Raw genomic sequence first — 12368 nt, 5'->3', positions numbered from 1 at the left:
GTTATTGTGTAAAAATTGGTAATGTGTGTGTGTGTATATATATATATGAAGTTGAAAAAGAAGAGTACCATTTATTTTTAATAAAAAATTCTACAATATGACGCAAATATCAAAGAAAACCTTTCAATTATATAACAAGGGAAACCTTTCAATTTTTATATAGCTAGATTCAAATATCTACACTGTATGTGCTATGAGTGGTTGGTAGCAGCCTATCCGGGACCACGCCTCATAGGTGCACGATGGTTCAATATCATCATAATTAAATCCTTAGTGGAAATACTGCAACACCAACAACAACAAAAATTCCTTAGTGGAATTGAAAGTTTCAAACCAAGGACTATTTATGTTAGCAATATATATAGGAAGGAAAGATATTACTAACTTTTATACTTAATTGTGATTTTCGTCTCTTTATATAATGACACATAATTTTAATTAGTCACCTTATTTTTAATTTCTTGGGTTTGATTTCCATAATTTTAAAATAAAATAATTTTAATTAACTTATATTGACTTATCATTAAATATTTAATAATAGTATTGATATGACTTATATCGACACATATGGAACTAAAATGTATTAGTCATATCAACACTTCATAATCATATAATATCTCTGCTATGTATCATTATTTCCTTTTCATATATTTATTTGTTTTTATCTTATTATTATTATTATTATTTTAAAAAATATTTTAAAATTTTAAACTTTAATTGATATTTCTTAGAAAAACATATCCTTTTTTAATTAATATTCCACTACTAGCAATACAAGTTTCAAGGATTCATGTATCAAATAAGGATATTTAAACCCAGTGATAATAATATTTCACTTTTGCTAAATATTTCTTAATCAATGAGTATTTAAAATATTGAAAGATGGCTGTAAAAAAAATGGAAAGATGATAATAAATTATATAATTGATAAATTAACAAACGGACTAAAATTGGCCAATTTAAAAAATAATATCAAAAATTTAATTAAAAATGTATGAAACCAATTAAAAATAAAAGGTTAAGGATATATAGAACAAAAAGAAGAGCTATATTATTTACATTTTAATTAATTTCCTTGTGATATTGATGTAAATAATTTTTTCGTCAACCAATTAAAATTTATCATAAAAAATATTTTTAAATTGATTATTATAAAAGAATTATCATATACAATAACTTATAATTGGATAGTTGTGTAAAAATTTCTTAAGCTATTGATATATTTAAATTTAATTGTATTATTTATATTACAAAATATATTTCTATAGCTTCAACTGCATATTCAACATTAATACTGCGCCACCATATCAAAGTTAAGGCCATGAGCTTCATAAGTTGCAGCATTATCCTTTTGGCTTTGTGTGCTCGGTTTGAGAGACTAGTGTTTTGATATATTCTTTGGTTACAAAGTGCATTGGTGTATATCAGGAACTATTTTGGTCTTCTTTGCTAAGTCAATAATTAAGACTTACAAAGTGTATTGACTTACCAAAGTCTTGGACATCATCAACAACTAGAGATTGAGAATCACAAGAAAATGGTGCAACTAAAGCTCATAGCCTTAACCTTGTTGGTGTTGTGGTCATGGTGGAGCTTTGAGGGTACAGTTGGAGACCCTCAACTCTTTCTACTCAAATGGGAGTGCGGCGTAGTCTCGGTACATGACTTGTCCAACTTCAACCAAAATCGTAACGCAATTTTGGCAGACCTGAGAGTGCAGGTGAGAAACCAAAGCAAGTACTTTGCCACGGCTGAATCAACCAGCGGAGCAGACCCTGTTTATGCCATGTTCCAATGCAGGAACTACCTCTCCAAAAATGACTGTGCCGCCTGCTTTGCCGCCACCGCCACCAATATCCGTAACTGCTCCGCCGGAAATACTGGCCGTATAGTTTATGACGGCTGCTTCCTCAGGTACACATCCATCTAACTAATATTTGTGCAATAACAGTTAATTCTTATGCTCATAATTCAAAAATGATTTTTTTGGCACTCTTACTGTGTATCCTTTGAGGAAAGGAAAGAGGGAATTTTGCGTGAAAAATAGAGGGCTTAAATGAGTAAGACTAACTCCGTCATTAGTCCTATAAAATGTAGGATTGAGTTTTAAATATGTAAATAAAAAAAAAAAAAGTCACATGATGTGTTTTATCACCTATAGTGCTCTTATATTCAACTTCAACATGTGGAAACAATTTTTGATAACTTTTATGTTTGATTAAATTTTTTAGAATTAATTAACTTTTTAGTTCCTCATTTTAGATAGGTTATAACTTTTATTCTGAAGTTCAAGGTCATGTTGTTAGTTTCCCTTTGCTTCCAAAAGTTTGAGGCTATGAAGGTTTCGTTTAGAATCTCCTAATTCTTCTACCAAGCTGCAAAACATCTCACGTATTTTTTTTTTTAAAAAGTAATATTAATTTCTAAATCGGTCATGAAAAAAAACCAATTTTTTAGGGTGAAAAAAATATAAAAAAAACTAACTTTTTAGATCGTTTCTTTGTCCGCTAAAAAAGAGAAGACTTTCTATATTGCATCCCTATAAAATAACTGTACAATCGATCTAAAAGGTTATTTTATCTGTTTTGAAAGTCTTTTCTGTAATGTTGTTAGTCCCTCAAAAATATTTTGATCAATTTTGATCCTCATAAATTTTTCTGTTTCATTTTTAGTCTTTATCATTAAATGATATTTCGACATCTTTTAATAAAAAATACAATTTCTTTGAAATTGTCAATTTTTATTATTTTTAATTCCTAAAAATAGTTTTACCATTTTTAGTGCCTCCAAAAAAAAGTTTAGTGGTGTTAGTCTCTAAAAAAGTTAGACGATTTTGGTCAAACTTTATTTTGAGGAATTAAAAACTGAAATTAGCATGGGAAAAATTTTAATTTTTTTAAAGATAGTATTTTTAAAAATATATCACATGACTATCAGAATGACATCAATTATCAATTATGCACCTGACATATCATATTACATACTTACATGAATGTCACATCATTATTAAATAATTAAAGTTAATAGTACAGACTAAAAATAAAAAGAACAAATTTATGGGACATCAAAACTGGTAAAATATTTTTGAAGGACTAAAAGTGAAATCTCATAAAATGAGAGCCTAAAAAATTAGTTAACCCAAACACAAAATCATAAATCATATCATTGCAAAATCAATTTTATAAAATTAATTCCTTTTAAAATTAATTTTGTTAACATTCATTCAAACATGTCCTAAGACTACCTATGTCACTAGCCTAAAAATTGCGGGCCTGGGTTTTAAACATGTTAAAAAAAACCACCGAATGTGAATTTAAAATTCAAATGTCACAAGATTGTTCGAGCTTAATTACTCAAAGACAATGAATTTGTTAACTATACTATGCTGCCTGATTTGAACATGTAGGTTGAATTATCATTTAACACAAATTATGAACAAGCTAGGGGTTTATAGATTATCAAGACTATACAGTAGAACTCTTTAAATTAATATTCGGTAAATTAATAAATTTTCTAAAATAATAAATTTGTCCCATCCCAACTTGGGTCAATGTAAAAAATTGAAAAACTCAATAAAATAATAAGATAATAATTTTTCGTGAGATCCCTTTATAATTTTCGGTCCCAAGAAAATCATAAATTAATAATTCATAGAAACTGAAAAAAATATATTACATTCATGTAATTTATATATGCCAAATTTGCTTAAGAATACATTGAACACATTTGTTCCTCTTGTTTATATTTATTGTATTTCAAAAGTCATTATTGATTTCCAATGCATATGAACACAATAGTTACTAATTTACGTTGAGTCCCAAGGTTCGTTGCAACGCGATTATAAGAGACAGACTAATTTATCCTTTTGTTTGGTATGTACAGTATAATTACTTAAAAACTCTTTAAATTAATAATTATTAATAACTCTCTAAATTAATAAATTTCTCCGATCCTAACATTATTAATTTATAGAGCTTTAACTGTATATATGGATTAGAGTTTTTAGATCTAATTTCAACACAATCAGGGATGAACAAATATGAGATTGGGGGTGGAGGAGCCTTTTTTTTTCTAATCTTTTTTTTTTTATTTTATTTTATGTAATATTATAGTAAATGCTTTTACTTGATAATGTTTGATTTTAGAAATACTAATACTTAAGAGTTATTTATCTTTTTCTTAATTTTGATAAAATATTTTATTCCTTTTTCATAATTATTGAAAAAATAATTATATTTCCCTCTTTTAAAATAAAATATAAAAATATCATTTATTTTACCCTTTGAATAATCTTTTTTTTAAAAAGGATATTCATTTGTAATTTCTTATTACTATTTTAAGGATAATATAATAATGGTATTTACAATCAAATGATTTTCAAGTCTTTTATCTATATTGATTTGAATATTAAAGGTTTTTTTATTAACCCTTGATAAGTTTACGAACACTAATATAAAATATTGACAAGTTTCAAAATGTACAAATTGATGTTTTCTTTTTCTTTCACAATTCTTCATTTCTTTGTATATTCTTTTTATTTTTCTCCTCCTTTTTATGGGTAATTGTTTGTGAGATGCTACTACTTTTTAACTTGATCGCATAGATAATTTTGGTCTTGGGTTAGAGACTACGGGTGTCTCTTAATTTACTCTCGATTAGAGACTAATCCTGTTAATAGTTTGTGATTACCACTTGTCTAAGAGAATTTTACAAAGGATACAAATTGAACATAATTCTCCTACTAAATAGAGTGTTTTCACTCATGTAAATCCAACAAAGTCTTAAATTACTACATCAATCCTTTGGGTTACTTAAGTGCATAGATCTAAACACACTAATGTATGTGTAAACTCTGGGAAAACAATATATAATTTAGGTAAAACAATTTGCTTATCCATTTAGTTTAAATTAAAATCATTTAATATGTTGAAATAATGCTTGTTATGCTGATTTTTTTGTTTAGAAAAATATATTTTGAAAAGAATTACTAAAAAGCTGAATATATATTCAACTATAAATATTTTTTTTTGTCATATTCAAAAGAAATGTTTTGATAAATTATTTATGGAAATATTTTTTTGAAATATATGATTATCAGTATTTTGTATGAAAATTGATCCATATATATTTATTAAATAATAAATTTAAATGTAGAATAAAAAACATTTATTAACTAAAATTAAATTTCATACTCGACCCGCCCCATGTGGGAAGCTATGATCGTCCCACGTAGTTCATGAAAAGCAAAGTCTGAATTAATTGACTTAATTTTATGTTTTGATGCATTCAAATGTGTTTGACTGTTCAGGTACGAGAACAATGACATCTTTGACCACAGTTTCATTTCTGGCCTCCACACACTTTGTGGAAATCAGACTGCAGATGAAAGCACAGGTTTTGGTGCAGTTGGACGGCAAGTGATGATGGATCTACAAATAGCAACACCCAAAATTAGTGGCTACTTTGCAGCTACCAAGACACAAGTGGCTGGCGGTGTAATCTATGCCTTTGCTCAATGTGCTGAAATTCTCACACAAGAAACTTGTTCAGACTGTTTGTCAATTGCACAGAGCGGCATACAAGATTGTCTTCCAAATACAGACGGTAGGGGAGTCAATCCCCCTGTGTGCTTTATGAGATACTCGGAGACACCTTTCTTTGCTGATAACCAAACTACTGATATCAGCCCCTACCTAAAACAAGGTACAAATGCCATAACATCATCACTTCATTTAATAAATTAGGGTGTCAAAAATGACAATCTTATCTTTTACGGTAATTTTAAAAATATTTTTTGTTTTATTTTAGGAATTTTCTATATATTTTTTGCTTCTGATTTTGGAAAATTTGGGAAGATATGATCCTTATTTAATTAGGAAAATTTGAATGATATTGTCCTTATTTAAGGAGGGAAATTAGGAAATGAAATAATGTATTGAGGTAGAATCATGTTGATTAATCAAGAGGTTCATGCATGAGGAAATCTCAGATTTCATTCCAATGTATTTTGAATACATAGAATTATTCCAAATAAGGATCATAACTTCTTAATTTCAATAATTAAATAAGAATTATATGATCGTAATTTTCCTAATTAAACAGGGATCAGATTTTCTTAATTCCTAAAATCAGAAACAAAAAAAAATATAGAAAGTTCATAAAAAAAAGCAACAAATATTTCTAGAATTACAGTAAAAGATAAAATTATCGTTTTGATTCCTAATCAATGGCAGTAAAAAATCTCATGATCTATATCACTAACACTACCCAAAATATATTCAAAATTGCTAAAATTTATGAATTCCACTTCTTTAAGGAGTCTTGAGTATAATTCAGTTTCCTTGTCCAGACAATTTAAGAGAAAATAATGCATGCACTAAAAGTATAAAGGATTTTTATACAATCATCAGTTTAAATTAACAGGTACCGTATTATTAAATTTTACAATAATTATCTTAAGAATTATACCTAATATGACTTATGATTGAATTAGATGCATTATAAAAAATTATATTATCAGTGTATAAAAAATAAACTCTAAATTTTATCTAATAATAACGAATGCGTTAAAAACATATATTACTATCACTCTTGTTACAGTGTAATATCAACATCTTGAAAGGGCATCATTTGGAATATTTGAGGTCAACTTCTTTGCTGACTTGTATGTAGGAGGAGGAGTTTCAATCAAGAATTGGGTTGTTATTGTTAGTGGTGGTGTTGCAGGTGCACTCCTTGTTGTGATCCTTATTTCATTATTTTGGTGGCATAGAAGATCCCAAAGTCCGACGAGAGTTCCTAGAAGTAAGACTATTTGAAAAGTCCTCATGTGATGCTGTATCCATCTATTACACAATTAGCAAGTCTTTTTAGCTTTGATTTTAAGGGAAAGAAACATTGTTACGAATCCATGACTTTATTTATTTATAAAGAAAAAGACAAACTCGTATTTTACTTAGCAGGTATCATAATGGGAGCAACTGAGTTGAAAGGTCCAACCAAGTACAAGTATAGTGACTTGAAAGCTGCAACACAAAATTTCAGTGAGAAAAACAAACTAGGAGAAGGAGGTTTTGGCGCTGTATACAAGGTAAATTAAACTTGAATTGTTCCTTACATTTCAATTGCAAATCTAAGAGTTTTTCTTTTCTTTTTTAATGTCAACTTGTCAACTGAGATAACTATAAAATATGCTAAGATCAAAGGCAATGTTAATTATAAGCTATAAATATAGTGATCCTTTTTAATTTTGATGCTATTGATCGAATAGGGGACTATGAAAAATGGGAAAGTTGTTGCAGTCAAGAAATTAATTTCAGGAAATTCCAGCAACATAGATGATGAATTTGAAAGTGAAGTAACGCTTATAAGTAATGTTCATCATAGAAATCTTGTTCGTCTTCTTGGTTGTTGCAGTAAAGGCCAAGAAAGAATCCTTGTTTACGAATACATGGCAAATGCCAGCCTAGACAAATTATTATTTGGTAACTATTTAACATGTTATTTGTGTAAGTTTTACTTTCTTAATCCTCTTTTCTCCTTTAATATTTTGAGCATATAAATTTGGGAAATAGGACAACGAAAAGGCTCCCTCAACTGGAAACAACGCCGTGATATAATTTTGGGCACAGCAAGGGGATTGACTTATCTACATGAAGAATTTCATGTTTCTATCACACATAGAGATATTAAGAGTGCCAATATCCTATTGGATGAACAACTTCAGCCCAGAATTTCTGATTTTGGGTTGGTGAAGCTCCTTCCAGGAGACAAATCTCATATTACCACAAGATTTGCTGGGACATTGTAAGTAAAAAAAACTGCAAATGATCCTCAGCCTGAAAATTTAAAATAGCAATATATACTGCCCTCACATGCAAAATAGTCTCATTTCTCATAATTTCTTTATAATATATGTGGTATAAATGTTATGCACTTGTCAGAGGATACATAGCACCTGAGTATGCACTCCATGGTCAATTATCAGAAAAGGCTGATACATACAGCTATGGAATTGTAGTCTTAGAAATCATAAGTGGTCAAAAGAGTACCAATGTGAAGGTTCTTGATGATGATGGTGAGGATGAATACCTTCTTCGACGAGTAAGGAATTATCCATAAATATGTACCAAGAATTGTTTGTTTTTCTTGTAGCATTTTACTGTATAACACTTGGTTTTGACTAAAACAGGCATGGAAGTTGTATGAAAGAGGCATGCACTTGGAGTTAGTGGACAAAAGCTTAGACCCTTATAGCTATGATGCAGAAGAAATGAAGAAAGTGATAGGCATTGCTTTGCTGTGCACTCAAGCATTGGCTGCAATGAGGCCAAACATGTCTGAAGTAGTAGTCCTACTTAGTAGCAATGACTTACTTGAGCATATGAGACCTTCCATGCCTATCATTATTGAGTCGAATTTAAGGCCCCAAAGAGATATCTCTTCTTCAACTGCTTCCTCTACGACTAATGCAACTATCTCCAATTCAATAGTACCCGCTCGATGATTAAATATATGATGTAAAATTATTTTTTTTTGTCCAGTTCATTATTAAGGATGATTATTGTTAAATCTTACTTATTTTTAATAGCAAATTATATTGCTGACTTTTTCTCATTTTGGACCATTAGACTAATCTAACAGTCTACACTATTGCAAAAAAGACAAACAACGACAATTGTAAACAACATACATGCAACACAAATTATATAGCTGACTTTCTCTCATTTTGAACCATTAGACTAATCTAACACTCCACACTACTACAAAAAAGATAAATGACGACGGTTGTAAATGACATACATGCAACACAAATTATATTGCTGACTTTCTCTCATTTTGGACCATTAGACTATTCTAATCGTCCACACTACCGTCTTTGAAAAACATGTCCTTCTAAGACGATTCTTAGCTAAGAAGCGTCTTAAAGGAGTACCTTTCTAAGACAATTCTTAGAAAGATCGTCTTAAAAGGATACCATTCTAAGACAGTTCTTAACTAAGAACCGTCTTAGTAAAATCGTCTTAGAATGATACATTTCTAAGATGATTTTTAACTAAGACAGTTCTTAGTTAAGAACTGTCTTAGAATGTATTTTTTTTAAAATTAAAAATAATAAAAATATTATTATGAAAAAATTGTATAGATAAGATGCTGAATTTTTTCTCTTGAAACATTGTAAATAAAGAGATCAATATATAATAGGATGTTGGAAAAAACATATGGCATGAGATTAAAATAGAGTTACTTTTCGTGCAATACAATTAAATAGAAAAATGCAATTTAAACACCCCAACTTAACCATTTTTCAAGAATAATATTTGATAAGTTCATATCGTCAAAATATATTGATAACATTATTATAACTTAAAGAACTACATAAAATAGTAAACTATTTAACAATAATAATGTTAAAACAGAAAACTATAACTCAGTGTTGGATATGATGCTCTCAGCTACCTACTAGAAAAACAACAAATAATCCAAGTATCCAACCCAAGCATAACAATTAACAAGATCGATCCTTGTAAAATATCAAGCAGGTGTAATAAAAGTTAGTTTGAAACATCTTGATATATGGTTACTGCATAGTCCACACTAGTCTCTAGCAAATCTGATATGACCATCCTATTAAACAAGTTTACCCTTGGTGGCAATCAATCAATCAAAAATTGCCCTGAAAAAGCTAGCAATGATCCTAGGAATGAAAATGAAAATGAGTTTGTAGTTTTTTAATATAGGGAATTCAATTTTAACATGGTTCTTTAGTAAATGATTTGTTCCCTTTCATATAATAGATGTTTATTCTGATTCCTTTAATGTAATATTTATGTTGCGGCTCTTGCATATACCATCAAAGTATATTAATATTACTCAAAACAAACATAATACCTAAGATAAGAATAGAATCTGATTTTGGTAAGCAACTCACTTTAGAAGATATATAAAGTAATCTAGTCATGAAAAAAAAAGAGTTGATGTTATATGTGTAACAAGTTATTTTTCTTTACTTCGTGCTTCTCTTTTAGTATTAGGAAAATTTAGAAAAAAAGAAATAATGACTCCAAATTTAGTGTCTACATTTACTAAATTGTCTTTAATAATTATATTGGTAAAATAAAATATAATAATAAATTATTTTATTTGCTTGTATTCTCCATACAGTTATAAACTAGACAAGAAAAGGGAAGGTATAAGTTACTTTCCTTATTCTCTCTTATAATAAAGTTATAGTATTAAATAATTTTTTTCTTTCTTTTTCTCTCCCTTTTTCCTTCTCTATAATTTCTTAAAATGGATAGCTAGAATACATGAAGAACGGCAGAAAATAGAAAACTATTTAACAATAATAATGTAATACCATGTTAGGACATGCTAGCTAAAATATATGAAGATATCTCATCATATTTTAGATTGTCTTACTTGGATTATCATTTGAACTTAGTTCCTCTATTTCTACTTATCTCTTAGCATTGATTACATATTTCCTCTTCTCATGATTTGTTTCCCTAGTTAATTAGGACTAGCATAAATATGAATAACGATTTAGTGAGGTCCATAATAAACAATAAATTAAATCTCTCATTATTAAATAAACATTATTGCAAGCCATCCCTAAAATCAACATAATGAAATAATGCTAGAGGGGCAACAAATTGTATTTAATATTCTTTCCTCTCACTAAACCTCTTGATATATGGTTACTGCATAGTCCACACTAGTCTCTAGCAAATCTGCTATGACCATCCTATTAAACAAGTTTACCCTTGGTGGAAATCCATCAATTGAAAATTGCCCTAAAAAGGCTAGCAATGATCCTAGGAATGAAAAAGAAAATGAGAGGAGGTATGGTAAGAGCAACAATAGAAGGGAAGACTTCCACTTAAAATAAATGATCCTAGGAATGCACTAAATACCATGTTTGGATAGGAAAGGAAAAAATGAACCAAACCACTTCCTTTTGCTTACACTACATTTCACATAGGCCATAGCTAAAGCATTATGATCCTAGGAATGAAAAAGAAAATGAGAAGAGGTATCGTAAGAACAACAATAGAAGGGAAGACTTCCACTTAAAATGAATGATCCTAGGAATGCACTAAATACCATGTTTGGATAGGAAAGGAAAAAATGAACCAAACCACTTCCTTTTGCTTACACTACATTTCACATAGGCCATAGCTAAAGCATAGCAATATAACATAATCATGGGCTAGAACTTTTACCTTAAGCACACTTTAATTTACTAAAAAGGCATTGATAAAATAATAGAAAGAAAGTCATAGTAGGGTAATGGGTGGGAACTTGGAACTTACTACTTCCAAACTAGCGGGAGCTTCTTTAGTCTTGTAGTAGCGAGCGAGTCGGTAGATTCTGCTGTTAATAAGAATCAACTTGAACTTGGAGTCCTTGTCCTTCTTGTTCCTCTCAAGATGCTTCCTAATTGAAACTGCCTTCTTAATCAAATGGTACAAATCCTCTGGAATTTCAGGAATAGGCCTTAAAATATAAAGCATGGTATAAAGAAACTAGATTGCAATAAATTAGAAGCACAAATACTTTGATTAATGATGAGAAAAAAGAAACTAAATACATGAGTTCTAATAGATGTGAATACAGTATAAAAACCTTCTCTTGCAGTACTCAGATCAAAACTCCAAACTTTTTCATCAATCACAATGATTATGGATTTAATACTTGATTCTCCATCACCAAGTAAATTCATAATTTCATCCCTACACTTAGAATAATAATGTTTCAAATCTGCTATGCTATTCTCATTAACTTTGTCCATAGAAATCTACAAGTGAGTCATCTTGATATTAGCAAAGAAATGGGAGTGTTCTAGAATCGAGCTTACTTGGCACTATATTATTAATGTGAGATGGGATTCCAAGGGAACTAATGGCCATATATGACAATGATACACTGTTAACTCGTCGAATCGACTTAGCTTATCATAAACTTTATCGTTACCTAAAAATTGAATAGATACTCGTTGGTTGCTTGCTGAAAAGACATACATATCATATGCACAAACAAAACATGAAAAATAATTGTACAAAAGAGAGAAAAATAATTATACTTCATGATGTATACATTGGTTTGGTTGCATGATAAAGCTAAACCTGGGTGGCTGAAAAAATTACAGAAGTAAACTTTTTCTCTAGAAAAGTAAGATTTTCGCTCTCAATCATTGAACAAGGAAAGTAACATTATTGATTTGTTGTTAGTTTTTGTATTTGTTAAATGTTAAATTTGATTACTTGGTATGCAGGGAGAATTTACAACTGTTATGACAGTGTTATTACTATGCAACATGGAAAGTTGATGGAAGAAGATATATGATGCCTTAAAAATTCATACAC

General features: G+C 29.3%; 1 protein-coding gene across 2 annotated transcripts; it reads left to right on the top strand.

The window, feature by feature from the left end:
- Window positions 1–1191: 1191 nt before the first annotated feature.
- Window positions 1192–8606, top strand: CRK37 (cysteine-rich receptor-like protein kinase). 2 transcript variants are annotated; one of them, XM_006591226.4, is made up of 8 exons: window positions 1192–1914; window positions 5309–5703; window positions 6673–6804; window positions 6963–7090; window positions 7271–7484; window positions 7575–7806; window positions 7944–8103; window positions 8192–8606. In XM_006591226.4, exons 1-8 carry the CDS (start codon window positions 1538–1540, stop codon window positions 8504–8506), a joined length of 1953 nt encoding a protein of 650 aa, XP_006591289.1. In that variant the 5' UTR covers window positions 1192–1537; the 3' UTR covers window positions 8507–8606. The 2 variants fall into 2 exon arrangements, with proteins under 2 accessions (XP_006591289.1, XP_006591288.1); XM_006591225.4 differs by having other exon boundaries at window positions 6960–7090.
- Window positions 8607–12368: the final 3762 nt, after the last annotated feature.

The sequence above is a fragment of the Glycine max genome, chromosome 11 (genome assembly GCF_000004515.6).
Source record: "Glycine max cultivar Williams 82 chromosome 11, Glycine_max_v4.0, whole genome shotgun sequence".
In the NCBI taxonomy this organism is placed as follows: domain Eukaryota; kingdom Viridiplantae; phylum Streptophyta; class Magnoliopsida; order Fabales; family Fabaceae; genus Glycine; species Glycine max.
This window is presented reverse-complemented; position numbering and strand designations above follow the sequence as displayed.